Below are 20,180 nucleotides of genomic sequence, written 5' to 3'. Positions count from 1 at the left end.
TAATAAACATTATTTAACTGATATGATTGAAATATGTTTTATAAACTAAAAAACAAATAATTTAAATAATTAATTTTATTTCTTATAATACTGATAGTAAGAGTTGATTGCTAATTTATATACAAATCTGAAATATTATTTTTAAAATAATGTATGAAATAATTTCACTCATGTCGAATCGAAAATTGCTGCCCCAACTGCCAACTGTGCTCTGCTCTCCCAGAGATTCTCTCACATCAGTGAGGGTAGCTAACAGCAAATGTTATGCGCGACTCTGTTACGTATAACAGACTGTTAACATTCCGCTCAGTTTCGGATTCAGTCTCTTGTGTTACTTTGTGCAGTGCGGAACGTTTCAGAGCTGAGCGCATGCGGATTTCGCGGTTTTGTGTTCAAAACATTTCGTTTCTATTGCTTGCGGGCGTCTAAGACCGCTAGAGAGTCTGTGACGACGATAAGAAGACAGCGATAAAAATCGCTACAAGTCAGCATTAAATGTTGTCATTGTTGTTGTTGCTGTAGTTTGGGCATCTTTTGTTTAAGCCCCGCACGAGTTGTTGTTGCTACTTTTTTGTATCGCGCTTTGCTGTTTGCGAATTTTGTTGCTCGCGCGCTCTAAACTTGAATTTTAAAGCTGATCCGCAAAAAAAAACAACAAAAAACAAATAAAAATCAAGCTTCAAAATAAAAACAAAATACATAAAAACATATGCTGATGTTAGCATTGTGTTGAGCTACAGTGAAGTGTCTGTCGAGATACTTTATCTATATTGTCCTGGATTAAATATATTTCGAGTATCTCGGCTGATCATGTGCTAAAGGCAACTTTAAATAAAAATAAAATTCTTAGTACTACCGACTACGATTCAAAATGTTGGATAAGCAAAGCTCAATTTCGGTTTCCGGCTCCTGCTGCAGCTCGAATGCGACAAACGTCGATCTGGACTACGATGTGCCCGTCTCCAGGCGCATACACATCAAATCGGTGAGTAGCCAGACGCACTCATAAGCTTATCAACTAAATGCTGATCAGCTCGTAACTCGTAACTCTGCTGCGGCAACTCGAGCGATTAAGCCATTTGCCTCTATGCCGTCTTGCCAACTCGACTTGCGGTCGAAACAGACACTGGGAGACAGTTTGTTGTGTATCTTGGCCACATCTCTTTTTTAGCTGTGTTGTTGTGACAGGGGCTGCGTGTTTGTTTGCTCAGGAAATGCTAACGGATCTCTCAGCTTTGCTACGGCTCTGCTCGCATTTGGCAAAAAGTTTTCCGCAATTTTGCATTTGTTATCACCTGTGCACCGTTTCTTGTGCTACTTATATTTATAGCCTAGCTGCCATATCTCAGTATAGTGCGATAAGTCGAAAACGCTGGGCCCCGCATTTGCTAAACTTTCGTTGGCAATATTAACACTTGAGTACAAGGGAACTGACTGTGTGAGTCCCGATTCTACGCTTGCTTATCTGTCGTATTTGTAGAGTGCTTTGATTAGATAGTCTTGCCAGTCGATAAGGTTATACAGGAATTTGCAAAGTTCTTGAGTAAAATATATGTGTATACTTTTTAGTTTATTGAAGAAATTCAAAAAAATGACACAAAGACTGTCATAAATCAATTAATGTAAAAGTTTATATAAATATGGTCGGACCTAAGCTATAGACGTATATACTTACCAAGTTTGGTGCCTCCAGCTCTAATAGTTGCTGAGATCTAGGCGTTCATACATACAAATCAGGAGTATTTGCATTAATGTGTACGCTGAACAGCTCCTCATATGTATTTCTATAAATTTATTGAGAAAATTCGAAAGCGCAGTCCAAACCGACTCTGTACTTATCAAATAATATAAAAGTCTATATACATATGCACATACATAGAATATAGATGCATCTACTCACCAAGTTTGGTGTCGCTAGCTCTTTTAGTTGCTGAGATCCAAGCGTTCATACATGCAAAAAAAGCATAAATGTGCTTTATGAACACCTTGCTAATTACTTTGTGCAAAGTCTAAACATAGTTGATAAAAGTACTTAATTTACAGTCTCAAACTTGACCATGAACAGCTGTTAATAAATATATATTTTTATTTATAGTAAGTGCGAGCGAGCTCTTAAACAAATTTGAATTGTTTGCCCAGCTCGTGCACTTAAATACAAAATAATAAATAAGTCAAGTTGTGAACACAATTGCAAGTGAACTTGGCGGGGAAGAGAGCGGAGAAGAGCGAAGCTGCATGCAAATTGCGAATGCTTTTAAGATGCCAGAGCAAGTACGGGGTATTAAGCAGTAAATTAAATAAACAACAACTAATTACAAGAGGGAGCTAGAGCTAGAAGCTGAAACATGGATGGACATGTTTGACGTTGGCAATACTTGTTTTTGGTCTAACAGTCGCTGACACTAAGTACACCATAATTAAAGGTAGAGAACGAGCAGAGAGAGAGAGAGAGAGAGAGAGGGAGAGTTAGAGACTGCAGCTGCATCCATAGGCTTGGCCATAGGTGAGATTAAAATAAATGTGCTCCAAATGTGCAAAAAGCGCAAAGTAATTGACGCTACCAAAAGCCGGTTAGCCACGGTCTCGACCAGAGCCCAAGTTGCTGCCAGTCCCAGGCTTAGATTAAAGAAATGCAAACAGCGGAAAAGAGCGCAGACAACTGGGCGAAAAGCGAAAAGGGTCGGACTGTGGGGCAATTAATAGCCAAGGACTGTGCCTTGGACTCGCTCTGACATGCACTTGACTGCCAGCTGTCCATCTGGACTGGATTCTGCGTGGCAATTGCAATTAATGAAGCTGGACAGCAAATAAAATCAGTTATTAATAGCCGCATGTTGTGTGTTGATTTCCAGCTAAATTTCAATTGATTGAAAGGCAATTGCAGACACGAGAGCCAAGTGCGAAGCTATAAATAAAGGGCAATCAATCTGCAGCAGACCACGCACGTTGCTGTAAGCCCAAAGCAGTTACAGCCCTTTATCGAACGCCTTGCTTATCGTTCAAAGTGAATGCCAACATTTGGGTCTGACCTGGGAGCGATAACCACACGCAAATCTAATCGCATTTAATTGAGCATGAGCCCAGGCCATAAATTTGTAATAGAAAACCCCAAAGGCAAGTCGAGTAGCCATTGTTTTAATTACAAGCTGAGAGACCCACACACACACAGCCTTGAGTTGTCAACGCAGCAAGGGACACCAGCTGTCCTTTTGCTGTCTCTCAGCTCACTTGATTAAGTGGCGCCCCATGGCTGCGTCTAGACTCTAAAAATTGATTAGAATTAATGTTGTGTGCTCAACATTTTCAATTTGAATTAATAAACAAAATGGAAATTGATGAAGCGCGCAGCGTTGCTGAAAGATGAAAATATATGAGGACTTATCAATAAAACTTAAACAATTTATATAACATAATTCACAACTAACTGTATGTTGAAGTGTTAAGGGCACAAAAGTGTGGCAATGTAAGATTTATAGCTGCTTTAGTTTTAAATATATCAAAGCTCTTCCGGCATATCAAGTAAAGTTTAGTGAAAGTTAAAGACTTTCGCTTTGGCTTATAATTTAACTGTTAGCTAGCCACCACGCTTAGTACACACGCACTGCAGCGTTGTTATCTAATGCACAGTGGTAACAGCTATAGCCAGTTATCAAATGTGATTTTGAAGTGCTGTGCAAACTTTAAATTGCAATTGCAAGCCAGCGCGTATACGCAATATTTTTGTTGCTGCACCTGTTGCTGACTGACGTGACAAATGCTTACGAGTTGATAAGACAGCGCTGATAAGTGCAGCCTATGGGGGGCTAGGCGTTTGCCTTGTGGCAAGTTAACATGAGCGCAGCTGCAAATTAGAAACATGCAAACTTTGCTTTGTTTATCAGTTTGTCAGTCAGTGTGTGCATGTTGCATGTTTTACATGTGTATGTTGCGCTGTTTGCATATTAATCATAAAAAAATTCTTGTCACGTTGCTGACACTCATGACTCATCTGACTGAAATAAATAAAAGCAGCTTACAAAATGTAAAGCAAATGCTAATTAGCCAACACCTTGGGCAAAGCTCCGAGTGTCAACACGCCCATTCAGACATAAGTTGCAAATCAAGCAATTCTATAGCATTTAGAACGGAAGTTGCTGCTAACTTGGTCTAAACTGTCAATCAACATAGCCAGCCAATTACAACTCTTTGAGCAGATGCCTTAATTGATTACAACTCAGCAGCATTTCCTCTGCGCTCACTCGCGTGGGCTGCAGCCTAATCCATCAACAAAGCAACAGACAGACGCTTCTTAGACTTGGCTGCGAGTTCAAGGTACGCTAAACTGGTTAGAAGCGGCCCGACGCGCTCAATTATTGTTGCAACTATTTGTAGCATGACTCATGTCGCTATATCCGGGGTATTCCGAACTCAAACTTCAGCTTAATGTCGAGCTGCTCGACTGCCCCCCAAAGCTTGTGACGTACACAAAATCGAAATTCTTTTAATTTATGCCCATAAAAAATGTTTCTATAATTTGTGTGCTTGGCTTTTATGCATATTTTATGACTCTGTTTTGTTGTTAGCCCTTGCAACGCCTTGAGCGCACTTTGCAACAATAACAACAACAATTAATTCCCTTGGGGCACATGTTTGTTTATCAACATTGATTGATCTTTATTTTATAGTCGTTAAAAATTATTTCTGCAAAATTTGTTGTAGAAAATTATGCAGCTGCTGCTATAAAAAAACACAATTCCAAATTAAAAGACTTTTAAAGCAAAGCACATGCTGCGCTAAGTACATTAACAAATAAGCAACAACAAAAACATTAAAACTTTACAGACATGCGGCCAAATTGATTTTCAACGTTGATTCATGCGCTAAAAAAGTTTATAACCGTTGTTTGAATTAGCTAACAACAAGCATGTGCTATTCTTCTATATTTTTTATTAGCTGAGTTACTGCTATTTGTTTTTAAATAAAAGTGTGTATTTGTTATTTGCTTAGTTTATGACTCAACTGAAATCTACTTAAAATTAGCTTTGAGCCCCCAGCACCTTTTGCAATTGTTTTCAAGCATTTCATTGGAATTTTGCAAGATTATTATAAATATAGTTATATATTATAGTTAATGCATAACTAAATGGATTAATATGCTTAGTGCTGGCGACAGCTAAGCAAAAATGCCAATCGATCCATCAAATTCAAGTAAGAAATACAGAAAAGTGCTGATTAGACCCTGTACATTAATAATGTACAAAGCGGTTCTATAATTTAGTACATTTTATTGAGCTTATGTGTTTTAATACCAACAATGTTTATAAATAAATAAAGAAGACAAATACCTTTGTTAAAAGTTATAATATTAATACAAAATCAAATAAAATATGCTTCAAAATTTTTAGAAAATAATAATGAATGTAATAATTTTATTAAAATGTTATATGATAAAAGTATCTTATTAATAAATAAAATTTATCATATCATATCATATTTCAATAAAATTATTTTATTACATCTTATTAATAAATAAGATTTATCATATATAATTTTAATAAAATTATTTTATTACTTTCATTATTATTTTCTAAAAATTATTAAATTATTGTTTGTATCTAAACATAAAACAATTTATAAATAATTACTTGAGTATACAAAAAAATACTCCAATTATAATTCTTAAATTATATTCACAAATAAGAAAATATATCAACTATATCTAACATTATATTTATTTATTAACTAAAGCATATATATTTATGTATATGTATCTGAAAGATATCAGCAAATATGTGTAATCTATTAAGCCACTCTGACATTTTAATTACTAAATAATCTTTTAAGAATTACGAAATTCTTATTGCCTTTTATTGTGGTTCTATTAGTTAAGGCGATGCGCTTATTAAAATCCATTTAATATAGCAGATTCCAGCCACTTGATGGGTCAAGTGGTTAAGAAAGATATTTCTACTAGATGTGTAGCAACATGCCGCAAGGCGAGGCAACTACAAATGCCAATGGCCGCAGCCCCAAGCAGATTAGTCTGCGAGTAAAGTCAAATCCATTAACTTTGATTCAAAGATAAATTGACTGAGGGCAGACAACAACTGAGTGAGTGACTAGCTAAGGTTCTCAGCTGCTGTATACATGTGTGTGTGTGTGTGTGTCCAAGTGGTATCAATTGCATTACCATTGACTGGCCAATCTGCATTTGATTTGGCGTGCACTTGTCAACGCGTTTTATTGTCAACAGCTTGAAGCCAATGGAACGTGTTGCTTTCGAGTTGGCCTGGCCTGCTTTGGAGTCTTTATTGTCTCATGCATGCGTTTTTAAGTTTTAATGCCATTTTTTGCACACGGGGCCAGTCAGTCCGTTGACTGAAATATGCCAAAAAGGCCGCCGACGCTGCTGCTGCTGCTGCTGTCAACATTTTGTTGACTTTTGCGCTCAAACTGCGAACACAAATTTAAGCAGAAATGAAAACCAGTTCAACACACATATGGCGTTTTAATTTAGCAAAAGTAAACTCTGACAATGAGTTGTGATAATATTTACAATTGCAATTCCAACAGACCTTCGCTCATGGCAAATCCCATGACTTTCTTAGCCAAGTCTAAACCTTCAGCCCTGCCACATAAAGTGACGCATTTATTTTTAGATTTAGTTTAAATCAACAAGCGCTGCTGCTATCAAGTGGCCGCCGCACCTTTAATCGATTTTGATTAAATTGGCTTAATTAAAAGCAAAGTTAAAAGTTTATCAGTCACGCAGCAATGAAAACAAAAAAAAAATTACTTTTTATACTTATCAGCAGTAACAGTAAACGCGCGTTAAGAGCAACTTTCTACTATAAGAAAAGTTTATTTTGATTGCTATACTTTTATATTTATTTGCTGTCAACTAAAAATAGTCGATGGTATAAGAAAATTAAATAAGTATTTATAATTAAGTTCTTTTATACATATATATATTTTATTATATATTTTTATATATATTTTTTATATATTTTTTTATATTTTTTATACACGCTCAAATGTTAGAGTTAAGCTTATCAAGTGTCTGCTGTACTTTATTTCTTGTTTATTGCTACTTTATTTCTAATTTTTTTTTGGTTGTTGTCGATCTTAAGAGCCCCACTCAAAGTCCAACTGTCATGTCAAGTATCTCAAACATGTAGCTCATCAGTTGAGTAAATTTTGACAAAATATTTTGCACACATTTGTTGCCATTTCTTATTTCTTGAGTTTTAAGTGCTCATTAAGCGTTTATTATTTTTCTTGATTCTGTTATTTACGCTCTTAATGAATATATACATAAGTTGTAGCTTGGCTTTGGTGGGTGGGTAATAGCTTTCTACAAAAGCTGTTAAATTGACTGGTGAATAAACTTCAGCACATACATTTGTTTACATGGATTTAATGTCTTTGTTGTTTTGCTGTTTTTAAACTCTCAGGCTTAAAGCATTTCTCAATGCTGGGCTATTTGGTTGGTCATACGTGCTGTATTAATGAAAAAAAACAATAAATCGCTGAAACTCTTTCACTTAAAGCGAACGGCGGCGGCGGCAATAACAACAAAATGGCCTCAAGACAGAAATTACTTTGATTAAATTTTTATGCTTTTGTTGTTGGCAGATTTATAGCAGCATTTTGTATGTGCAACTGCCATGGGTTATTTTTTAAAGCATAAAACCCAAATTTTTTTTTTTTTACTTTTTTTGTGTTTTTGGAATGCGCTGAGCAAACCAATTAAAGTCGCTTGTGCAAACAACAATCAAAGCTTACCCAAATCAACAATTTCATTTACCTGTGACAACAAAAACGGAACTGCAATAGCCGCAACCCCACCCCACCCCCCCGTTTTCGAACCGCTAAACAAACGAATATTTAAACAAATATTTGCCTATACAATTAGCGCTGTGTTAAAAATCTAGTCAAAGAAGAAAGCGCAGCACATGACAACTCTGGCTTGAGATTCAGTCTCTCTCTCACTCTCTTTCTCTTTCTTAGCCTTTATATAATATTAGACTATATATTACAAGCGCATAGAAAAAAAATAATTGTGGTTGTTGCTGTTTGAACAACGCAGCGTTCAAGTGTCAGTCGCAGTCGCTGTCTCTGCCGCTGCTGACGTCGACGCTGACAGCATTACATCAATTGCTCATGCACATGAACTTCAAGTGCGTTTATTTTTTCTTTTGACATTTGAACGGTTTCAGCTTTCCAAATTGAAAAAGTAGAATACAAAATACACCGACAAAAACCGCAGTTTGTACCTCATACTCCAAATACCCCGCTGCCCCTCACCGATCCTTAGTTGTAGTTGTCTGGCAAAACGAGTTTGAAGCTACAACGACTACGAAATCAAAGACTCGAGTTGCCGAGTTGAAAGTTCAACGCCGATTCAGTGCGCGATATTGTAATCGCTTGAGTTATTTTTTTTTTCTGCCCCTGCCGCTCTCCAACGCTTTATGCGATATGCGCAGCTCATATTAAATGAGCCAGGAGCAAAGGGTAATAGCCATAAGTGGAGCTAGCGGGGTGGGGTAGGGAGTTGGGTTTTGTGTGAAGACTGGAAGTCACGGCAACGACTTGAGTTCAAAACGTTCGATGCGGTGGCGAAATAAAAGTCCAAACCCAAACCCGTACACAAAGATAAAAACCTCATGGATTTCATTGAGGAAACACAAGTCGTGCTCATTGGAAGTGTTTAGAATTATTAAGGGAAATTACAGCGGTAGGAAATTGTTATTGTTGAAACTAAAAGCGTTTAATTGTTAGCTCAGTTATTATTAAGCAATTCGCTCTTTTAAGTTGTAGGAATGCAGCTGAGCTGAATAACAAACGCATTATTATACAAAATAATATATATCTTGATTGACTACTACGCCTTCCGCTGTTTACCTCAAAATTCCAGCTAAACTAATGAAGCAAACGACATAAAAATCACAAAACTGAGCTCGTTTTGTTTTTGTGCCGAAATTCTTTTAGCAGTTTATGCAGTTTTTGTTATGTGGTTTTTGCCAAAAAAATAAAAACAAAGATATTTGCTACCTAAGGCAGCACAACCTTCGTACGGACAGACAAGTTCTTATGAATGATGTTTTGTCTTCATTTTTTTTTTGGGGCCAAGTCAATGTTGGGGTCGGTCGTAGGCCCCAAGTCTTTGAGATTCCATTGAAATTGGACTGTTGCCATTTGTTTTGCTGCGGTTTCTTAGAAGTTGCATGCAGTTTATTATGATTATACAAGTTAAAGTTATAGAGAGAGCGAATTGCTTTATTTTGTATATACATATGTTTTGAATACTTTAATTAATGCTGCATTTGCTTTGATTTATTTGCAGAAACTTTATGCAAAGGCTATTTATGATAATTATGCCGACTCGCCAGACGAATTGCCCTTCAAAAAGGGCGACATACTCACAGTCATCGAACAGGACACCGAAGGCATCGAGGGCTGGTGGCTCTGCTCGCTGCGCAACCGACAGGTGAGTTTAACTAACTGCCAAAGTGCCCATTAAAAGGTAAAGAGGCAACGCCTTTAAAAAAAGAAAAGCATAAAACTAAAAAGCAGCCGCGCCCAGTTCTCAGTTCATTGCTGGCTCTGCATTTGTAATTAACCAATTGAGCAGTTCTGACTGCCAAATCCAATTCACATGCAAACTAAAGAGAACGCAGCGAAAAACTCATTTGAATTTATAATTTAATTTGTGTTATTGCTGCAGTGCCAGTCAAAATATGATTCACCAGCAGCATCAACTGCAGTGGCTGCTTCTGCGGCACGTGCCACACTGAGTCCGATAACGCCCCCATGAGTTATAAATTCTCAAATTTGGCACTTTAATTGTGTCTGCAGCTGTAATAATAAAAATAATAATCCAGCGTCGAGCGCATTACGCGCGATTAAACATGTGCGTACAACATAATTTCGAGCTATGTGTGGCATGCAACCGACCGACCGACCGACCGACTGGTTATAGTAAGTGGAATCCGTGGGGGGTTCCGGCTGCTTAGTCGCTTGAATTGAAAAACAATTTCAGAACAAATAATGTGCTGGCCAAGTTGGGAATTTTTATGCTACAAGGAGTGAGAACTCTATATAAGAATCTAGCAAGAAGTGGGTGGGCTTGAGGGTGGTTTAATAACTTAAAGTTGTTTATTAATATTTGAGCTGCCTCGATGACTCTTCCAACTTCTGTGCTCTGGCAGAAAATTCAAAACATATGAAGTTGTATTTTATGTGTTTAGCATAAACATTAGTCAGCTTTATATCGAAATATATATAAATATTTTAAGCTGCAAGAGTTCAATTGAGTTTGAGGTTGTTTAAATAATTTAAAGTTGTTTATTAATATTTAAGCTGTGATGATGAACAGCAGAGAGAATTCAAAATAGAGCTGATTTTACCACACATCATTAGTCAAAGTTTATATTAAAATATTATAATTTTATGCTGCAAATGATGAGCTGCTACTCAATTTAGCAAGAAGTGTATGTGGGTGGGATTCTTAAGCTTTTTGTATTCTAATATATACAAAATATATAAAAATTGCACGCTACTTTTATTAATGATTCTACTCATTTAATATTGCATATGCAAATTTCAATGCTATGACCTATTTAATTCTATAACAAGCTTGTATGTGAAAGCTACTCAAGTTTAGACATTAATTTAATCTTCTATTTTCTATCAGCTGTCAAGCTGCTAAGCTCTTTCGTATAATTATCTTAGCTAAACCACAAGATTTCGCATTCGAAACGATCTCACGCTTAGAGTTCATCTAGTGCAACCTTGAAGTTGGCCCCCCTAGTTACCCCCCTCAGTTAGAAGCACTCAATATGGGGCCATAAACACGCCCGGTTTTGGCAAATTAAAAACTGATTAACCGCAAGGTTCGTGTTCTCTTAAATTTCTGCACGTCGCTCGCAGCCGACGAAACTGCAACAGCTATGAACACATTTTTTTAATTAACAACTCAATTGGCGAATCGACGATCGTAGCCACTAGCTGTGTAGGCTGGGTGTTAAAACATATATCATATCAGAAATGAAAATCAAAATCGCTCTAGCTGCATTAACAAGCGTGTTGTAGTCCATAGATCTTGATGTCGGGCCAATTGGCGTTAATTAAAAAGTAGCCGCACTTTTTAATGGAAACAATTAACCCAAAAACTATCAATTGAGTGCCGACAACAACAACAGCATCTATTATACATAAATAATAACAAAAAATATGTAGCAAAAATTATACAGTTTTTATGCCAAACACATGGAACACATGTTGTCCAAAAAAAAAAAAAGCAAACAAAAATCTTGTTTTTTATCACTTTGTAGTTTGCAATGGGAACAACTCAAAGTCGCAACAGTTGACAAAACATCTGCGAAACTGCATAAATTTTCAAAAAATATATAAAGGCTGTAGCTTTAAAATATAAAAAACTGACATTTATTTGAGCAAAGAATGACGTGCAATTAAAAATTGCATTTTATTATGGTTATGTATTTTTTTTTTTGTTTGCTGCATTGAGTTAATTAAAAATCAATCAAAATCAATTGAGGCCCAATGAGCGTTAGTCATGAATTTCATTAAATAAAATGAATGATATATGTGGAAAATAGTTCAAAGTGTATGCGCTTTAAGCTAAACTTTAATAAAATACCAGTCTCGATGCAATGGTGAATTTGTTGCTGATTTCATTAATAAAAGGAATGCAATGAATTCAACAACGTTTTGTATTTCAGAATTAAAACTTTAATCATTTGATTTTCAAATAAATGGTGAATTTATTGTTGATTGGTAATGCATACGATGTGAATTGATTACCAATAATTTGATTACCCAATAATAAAATTAAAATTCAACAATACACCATTGACTTCATTAAAGTTCTCACCAACAAAATCAACAAATTCAATTTCATTTGCACTGACGAGTTGCAATAAAAGTTTACAAAATATTAATATTTTCTTTTTATTTTTTCTTTGCAGGGTCTTTGTCCGGGCAATCGACTGCGCATCCTGAACTCATACGACTCCGGCTGCTTCTCACCATCGCCGGCCAGCTCGCCCATACCCTCGCTGGCGGCCAGCACAGCGACGCTGAACAGCTCCATTTGCTCAACGGATATCTATGAGAACGGTTCCATCATCAGTGCAACTGGCTCAGCGGCGGTTAGCAACACGGACTCGCAGTCATCCAACTCCTCCTCCTCCTGCCTGGGCAGGCGACTGTGGCAGGCATCGCCGCACAAGGTGAGACACAGTTGAAAAAAAAAACATTTCTTAATTTAACGCTTCGTCTGCGGCAAATTGATTCCATTTCATGTTTGCCTTTGCCATTAAGTTAATTTATTTTTGGCTGCTACTGCACTGCAGTTTATATTTTTTTTTGAATTATGATATCCGTCTGGAAAGTGAAAGAAAGTAGCCGGTTTTCCATCATTATGCGGGGACGGATCCCCATCGTTCACTTGGGACGTCAATTGCGTGTCGTAATTGTGCAATTATTAAGTACCCGAAGCTGCCAGTGGAGCTGCCCCAAGTGGGATCCATGTCCAAGTCCAACGGGTTTCCTTTTTGGCTTGGCCTGTCTGTTTTCTTTTGATTTTGCATATGTCTTGTAATTTGCCAATTTGTCAGCTGGACATGCGTTTTATTTGCATTGCCACTGCAGCGGCAGCGGCAGCTTCATTTTGATTTGATAATTAAAGGAAACGAATCATTTGCCAGCTGTGGCGCTGGCAGCTTTCTACAGCTGCTCGGACTCTTCAGCGATGCTGTTGCCAAACTCTGACAATTTGACCCTAATGCATTGCCTTTCAATTTTGTAATCGTTGATGCCTCCGCCTTCGCTTGCATTGCATAATAATAATTGTCCATTATCATTAGCACCACATGCATAGGCTTTGAACTTTGACATCTGTGGCACGCCCGCCCGCGCTCGCCCCTTTGAATTTTATAGCTGAAGATGTTGGTGGACTTTCGCTTTCCTTTGGCCACTTGTGGCGCTCACTCCAAATCAAATCAAATAAAATAAAGTCCAAATTACAGAGTCGTAAACATTTCCTCGCATTATCGGCAGCTATCAATCTCGTTTGGGGGCAAGTGAAACCATAAATTTAAATTCAAATTCAAATAAACGCGTCACCGCCCCCTCAGAGCGTCGCCGCTCTAAACTGACTGAGACTGCAAATTGCAACGGCCGCTGGCCACTGGCGCTGGCGCTGGAGAAATCTAAGCGAGAGACAACTGCAGCTTCAACTCCACCGCAGGCCCATAAAATCAGCCAGAGATGTGAAGCGATGTGAAGTGAAGTGCTGGGGTAGCTGTAAAAATAAAATGTTGCCTTTTGTTCAATTTGAGTGGCGCGCTCTTAAGTTTTTATTGATTGTGAAAATCACACGCCAGCCACAAAATCCCAAATAAAACACTCGAAAGCGTCAAAAGATTGGGCGGGGGAACAAGTGTAGCCAAGTCTACAAATGTGTAAAGTACTTGGCCAAATGTATTAAGTTGCACATTCCCCAAAAGTCTTAATTGAGAACGGAAATGTCTTGAGCGCAGTTGCGCAACCGCTGGACAGCTCAAGCTGCTGCTGCCAACCCACGTGGCAAATCCATTCCATTCAGATAAACGCGCTCGCCTGGAACAAACTGCATTTTAAATACTCTTAGTCATTTATATGTTAAACAAAGTGTTTTATATCGAAAAGCTAATGAATACTTTTGCCGATAAAAATAAATGGAAGTGTTTATAGGTTTTTCTTTCTTTCCAAGTCCAAGACATTTGCATATTTTGTGTGCAATCTAAAGTCGCTACTAATGCGCAACGTCTCATTGTCGGCGCGACCAAAAATAAATCCATTGGGACAATGTCCGAGACGCGGCTACTGCGTGGCCAAAACAGAAATAAATAAGAAAACTCTTGGCTCCAACCAACCGCCAGGCCGTTAGGCGAGCCAACGCGGCGGCTGGCACAACAGATTGTGACAATTTCAAGTTCCTTGAGCCCACATAAGTCTGGGCGGCTGGCTTGCGGTCACGCACTGCCCATAAAGCCAAGTCAGGTGAGCCAATGGTCGCTCGCTCGCTCGCCTTATGGCCAAAACCATGAAGATTTATGGCAATGTGGTTAGCTCTTTGCGTTCTCCAAAAAGAGTTTGTGCGTTCGCGTTCGCTGTGAGGAAAACATGTCATTTTTATTTCAATGACCAAAAATGGTCAAAAAATGGCAAACGATAACTCTTGATTGTTGTTGTTATTGCAGCTGCTACTGCGCTGCTGTTGCTGCTGCTGCTGCTGTTGCATCTTTGGGTTCTGAGATTTCTGCATGACCATATAGAAGGAGACGTTTGTCCATATGGCCAAAAGAGTTGCTACAAATGGAGACAAGCATGCGGATTTGTATTGTGAAAACTCCGTTTGTTTCAACTGGTTAAGGCAAGGTCACCAAAGCCAAGCCCCAGCCCCAGCCCCATGCTGCAAATAAAAAAGTCAGTCAGCGTACGAAAAATCATCCCATACGTAAATTAATCCTCAAGCTGTACAACTTTATGCACAATACAATCTAATGAGACAAGTGGGCAATTCATAAAGCTTTAAATTGAGTGCACTTCAAAGTTTGCAGCTCGGACTGATTGGGAACTTTCGTAAGTCCCGAGGCCATAAACTCACAGCTCCAGCTCCAGCTCCTCTCGTTGCTGAGTTTTCTTTTGTAACAATTAGCATAAATGTTTTTTCTTCTTTTTATTTTTGTACGTGAGAATATGCCGAAATTCTCTCGACAAAGAACTTTCTTGTTTTCTTTTTTGAGCTGTGCGCAGGTGTGAGAGGAACAATGAAATGCATCAAATGAGCTGCAAAGATACAAATCTTTGCCAGCTACCGGGCACTGAGCATGGAATTTCCAACAGGGCCATAAAAAAAACGTTGTGTTTATTTTGACAGCCACAAAGAGATTCAGAGATGGAGAATTGCCTGCCAAGGGGTGTGGGAGAAAGGTAAATCGTGCTGTGAATTTCAACTTTCAACTATCAAAATCCAATTAAAAATGGCCGGCACTGCTGCGCCCCCTGGCGGCCATTTTAATGGCATGCCACAAAGCAGATAAAAGCTGTGCCCCATTTGTGTCATAAGCATAGAATTTTTGTTGATATATGGCCGCATTAATTTCATAAACTGAAACTAGGACAAACACAGCAAAACAAACAGCGCATAAAAATAGACAACAAAGTGAAATGCCAAAAAGAAAAAGTCACGCAAAAACACATAAAATTTAGCTGGAAACAAATCAGCATGAAGTCAAACGTATTTCCAAGATACTCCAAAAAGGCCAAAACAAAAACAGGACACGCCCCGCTGCGTTGTGGCAGGACCTTTGTCAGTCATTGCGGCGGCAACTTGCAACATTGTGCAAAAGGACACAAAGTTGTGCAACTAATTACACAATGCTCACAGTTATTGAAGGACCGTCTTGAAGGACTCGCCAGCATCAGCTGCTCGCCCTATCGCTCTGATTTCTACAGTAGATAAGAACTGTTTAGTGACTGCAGCTGTTTGTTTCAACGACTCTTAATATGCCTTTGATCCTTGCTTTTGTTTTACGTTTCGCGTTTGCATTTGGTCGAAGTTTTATGACTCGTGTTACGCGTCAACTGGCACTTCAAAAATTTTCGGGCATCTGCCATCGCATCCAGCCACGCACTTCAGGCACCGCCGCCTGCCCCTTTTAACGATCAACGTTTGGTGGTAGGAGCTGCAACGGTAACGCTTAATTTGCTATCGATTTAATTTCGCTGCGGTAGGCGTGGCTGTTTTGCCTGCCTTAGGGGTTAGACTATTGATGAATTTTTGGCATATGTGCTGTAATAATAAATTAGTCAAACATATGCTGCAGCCAAGCAGCTGAAAAATTAAGCGCCATGCATATATTTCATATTGTAAATATAATCGCTTGTTTGTATGCCAAGTCAGTTGTTTCATTTAGCATAACAGTTGCTCAAAAAACTGCCCTTTTCAGCTACTACTCAACTAGTACTAATCGTTGTTTAAAATACTGCCTTTTTCATCTACTACTATTTGCCTTTGTTTGCTTACCTTGACACTGAACGGCATTGAACTGCACTGCACTTAATGCAGCAACCCTGGTATGAATTGCGCCTGCGCTAAAAAATTTCCCTGCTACCTTTGCCTTTGGTACTTTAAAAGTACCAATACATTTAGTAATACAATTTGAGCTGCTGTAAGTTTTGGTTCAACGCACTTTCATTGTTCGTGTATTAATTGGCAGCAATTGACAACAAAATGTGAGAATTTCAAATAAGCAATTAACGCTTAGACATAGGTAAGCTGCATAAACAAAGTCTATGTTATATTTATGCAATAAACTTGGCTGACAACAACAATAGAGAAAATCAATAACGCTTTGTTTGCGTGTGTGTGTGTGAATTTTGGGAGCGGGGTGCAGTCGCATGGAAACTGCAGCCACATCAAGTTACTAATTTATGCATATGCACAAAATATAAAAAAATTAACTACAATGGGTCATTGTCCTTTGATTAATAGCATTAAAGTTTTTATGCAGCGTTAACAATTTTTTATATTTTTGTTGCACATTTTCTTATGCGCTCTCTCTCTTTCTTACTTGGCAGGTCATAACGCCTCAGCGGCACGGTGATGTGTACATCTATAACGGTTCATCGCCCAGTTCATTGGCGACACCACGTTCGGCGCATCCGCAACAGATTTACAGCAACCAAAGTGTGTATCAAAATCTCGGAATGATGGGCACACCGCATAGCAATGGCAATGCCTGTGGCAGTGGCAGCGAGTTCGAGACCTACGATATACCAAAGCCAGCCACGCCCGTCTCCTTGGGCTATGAGGCGGGCGCAAGATGTGTGCGTACTCCAACCTCAGGCTCAGCGCTGGGCGCGCGCTTCGATTCACTGAAGAGTGTAGCGGCTTCGATGTCCATTGAGGAAGAGTCCTATGATGTGCCACGCCCACTGTTGCAGTCACAGGCAACGCAGCATACGCTTACGCCAAGCAGCTCAGCGTCGTCGCTGCTCACGAGCGACAGCTTGTCGCTGAGCTTCTCCAGCTCCAATCGCAGCAGCTTGGCCAACATGCCCGACTATGATGTACCCCGCCGTAATCCGCTGCCCGTGCGCCCACGCCCACATGCCTGCACATACGACTTTCCACTGCCACCGCTGCAGGAGCAGGAGCAACGTGTTGCACCCACAAATACCAACAATGCCGTCAAAGAGCTGCCATTGGAACTGAACTCAGCGCTGGAAACTTTAGCCAAACTGCAGTCGGAGACGACTACGGCCATAACGCGTCTGCTTAGCTTTGTTGTGCCCAATTGGCGTACGCGCGCCCAACTGGAGCCCAATCTAATGGAGCTGAAGTTGGCTGCACTGCGTCTGCGCACCGCTTTGCATGATCTGGCGGAGTTTGGCGAAGGCGCGCTGGGCAATGCGCAGAAATCGGAGGATCGCAATTTGGCCTTGAAGCTGCGACCACTGGTGCGTGCTCTGAGGGATGCCAGCAAGCTCATACACGACTCCTCCATGGCACTGGATGCACAGGGAGGTTGGTCAGTGGATCAGCTGGCACGCAGCGATGAGAAGCACGGCTGCCGGCCACCCGATAGCCTGGATCAGCTCATGGCCTGCGCACAGACGTTGACTGAGGATGTGCGCTCCACCACGAGTTTCATTCAAGGCAACGCCTCGTTGCTGTTCAAGCGTCAACTGCCCACGGAGCTGATGCTGAATGCCAGCCAAAATGGCAATGGCAGCCGCAGCAGTGCCGAGTGGCTAGAGGACTACGACTATGTAGCCTTCGAGTCCAAGGATGCAGCGGCCAAGAAGCATCAGTCGCTGCGGGATGCCATACCAGCTGGACTGAAGACGCAATTTGATAGCGCACTCAAAATAGCCGAGAGCAGCGCTGTGGGCTCCACGCCCTCTTTGCCACCCACTACGCCCACTCCTACCAAATCCCCTGAGCTGAACGACAAGGATAAGAAGCTGGTGCGTTACTATGCGCAGCAAATCTCAACGCACATGGGCAACCTCCTCCAAGCGATCGACTCGTTCCTGGAAACTGTCGAGAAGAACCAGCCACCCAAGTATTTCATTGCCTATGGCAAGTTTGTTGTGGTCAGTGCGCATAATCTGGTCACCATTGGCGACAATGTGCATCGCAATATCTCCAAAGAGGCGCTGCGCGAGAAGATTCAGCACTGCACCAATGAACTCTTTGAAGCGCTCAAGACCTGCGTGCTCAAGTCGAAGAAGGCGGCAGCGCATTTCCCCAGCGGCAGTGCGGTGCAGGAGATGGTCGACTCGGTGGTGCATATTAATAGTCTGGCACGTAATCTCAAGGCGGTCATGCTCCAAGCCGTGCAGCTGTCCGCCGGAGACGGGGCTTGAGCTACAGCGTTTGCTTATTTGAACATTGGTTCAGGCTTTTGAAGTCTTCCAGGCTGGCAGGCGTTATGCTCCTTACTGGTAATCATGCTTCCTCTATGCATAATCCTTTCAAGGCGCGCCTTTCATTTACTTGGCACATATCCCAGCAACGCACCGCAACGATCAGCAGTCCAACGATAATTTGCATTGTGATATTTTTTCGAGCGAACATCAAGAAAATGCACATGGCCCTTAATCCCGCTAAGATCATTTCATCATGTCCACAGATCCAGCACCCCCCCACACATTTTCAACTTAAACTTAGTTGTACTTATCGTTAGAGTTATGTTAGTTCTATTTCGTTATTTGTATATAGCCAGCATATCCTATAAAGTCCTTAAATATGTAAGCTTTTGTATATTTGTATTTCATTGCAAATTGTATGGTATCAGTGAAGCATTTCAGAAACTAAATTAATATTAAACAACCTGTAGTCGTATACTATATAATTATTGTATCAGTAGCTTTACTATCATTCATATATTCAGATACATACAAACATGCAAGCATAGTCAAAAAATCTGTAAGATTTGCAATACACATTTTTCGTTGTTCGCAAAGCATTAGTCAGCAATATACATACAAAACATATATACCATTAGTTATATTAAGTACGTATCTATGTATGTAATAATAAAAATATACTAATTTGATGAATGCAATATATGCAAACACATCGCCGACTATAAATTATAATAAAATCAATATTATTACAAGAAAATATGAAGATTCCTTCTTGCTTTACAATTTATTTATTTTTCTCCAATATTGTGAATTAATTACACAATATACACATGACATCTTTAATAGTTAACTATTGTCATGCTGTTAAATATTTAGTTTAACGGTTGCCTCAGAATATGAATTGCTGAATTTAAAAACTTTATTTGGCGCGCAGACAATAATGTAAAGTCGCTTATTTAAATTACACAAAAGTTTTTTTTGCAACCATTGGGAAACAATAGGTTTGTGATTTTATTCATTACTTATGTACAAATTGCTTTTCTATAGCTAATAGATAAATAATTTGCGCATTCAATTTGTGGCGCGTCAATCAATAAAATCTACTTGGCAACTCTTAAAGTGTGGCATCGCTAAATGTGAAAATCGAGATCGGACTAGGTGGCAGCACCGCACACCAGCTAACTTAGCACCCCTGGTAAGCATGTTTTGTGAATGTTATCGGGCTACAGTTAATTACCATCCTTCTCTTTTGAAATTCGAATAAGATTTACGCAGCACATGTGACAAATTAACACCGTTGGATGAAGAAATTCAAGTCAACTAAAAGTATTGTGTACAGCTAAAAGTTCAACATTTAACGGCTCCCATTTATGTGAAAATCACTTACACTGTGCGTTAGTTTGTGTCACATAGTGCATTGAAATGCGTGCTGTTTGTTGTAAATGCGGGACTCCGCGGAATGCACCACAATCAAAATTTTGCATTGGGACAGATCCTGATCCGGTATATCACTTTAATCATTGCTTCTGTTGCGTGCAACAGCCGCCAGAGAAATGTCTTTACTGCAATGTAATACGCAGTTTAAAAACAAGCGAGTCGCATACGCTTTGCCCTGGCGCTGGTGCTACAGCTCGGTTGCATGTATTTGTTTACTCAGATATTTGGCCACCATTTCCGGAAGAACGAACAGCAGCGCCGCAAATACTTGAAAATATCGATTTAACAAATTTCAACATAAGTGAGGTGAGATCGTT

The 20,180-nt window shown here is 39.5% G+C and overlaps 1 protein-coding gene across 2 annotated transcripts; it reads left to right on the top strand.

Annotated features, from left to right (window-relative positions):
- Nucleotides 1–358: 358 nt before the first annotated feature.
- Nucleotides 359–19,140, top strand: LOC108600859 (breast cancer anti-estrogen resistance protein 1). 2 transcript variants are annotated; one of them, XM_017988664.1, is made up of 4 exons: nucleotides 359–985; nucleotides 9,326–9,469; nucleotides 11,970–12,233; nucleotides 16,630–19,140. In XM_017988664.1, exons 1-4 carry the CDS (start codon nucleotides 872–874, stop codon nucleotides 18,421–18,423), a joined length of 2,316 nt encoding a protein of 771 aa, XP_017844153.1. In that variant the 5' UTR covers nucleotides 359–871; the 3' UTR covers nucleotides 18,424–19,140. The 2 variants fall into 2 exon arrangements, with proteins under 2 accessions (XP_017844153.1, XP_017844154.1); XM_017988665.2 differs by lacking the exons at nucleotides 359–985; nucleotides 9,326–9,469; nucleotides 11,970–12,233 and adding an exon at nucleotides 16,216–16,322.
- The last annotated feature ends 1,040 nt before the right edge of the window (nucleotides 19,141–20,180 follow it).

This window comes from Drosophila busckii, chromosome 3L (assembly GCF_011750605.1).
Source record: "Drosophila busckii strain San Diego stock center, stock number 13000-0081.31 chromosome 3L, ASM1175060v1, whole genome shotgun sequence".
Taxonomy (NCBI): Eukaryota; Metazoa; Arthropoda; class Insecta; order Diptera; family Drosophilidae; genus Drosophila; species Drosophila busckii.
This window is presented reverse-complemented; position numbering and strand designations above follow the sequence as displayed.

Bases quoted from the DNA above. Each gene is read 5' to 3' on its own strand.
- LOC108600859 (XM_017988664.1), top strand. From the start codon at position 872: ATGTTGGATAAGCAAAGCTCAATTTCGGTTTCCGGCTCCTGCTGCAGC. The intron at 9,470-11,969 runs GTGAGTTTAACT...TTTTCTTTGCAG, and splicing joins GCTCGCTGCGCAACCGACAG to GGTCTTTGTCCGGGCAATCG. The intron at 12,234-16,629 runs GTGAGACACAGT...CTTACTTGGCAG, and splicing joins GGCAGGCATCGCCGCACAAG to GTCATAACGCCTCAGCGGCA.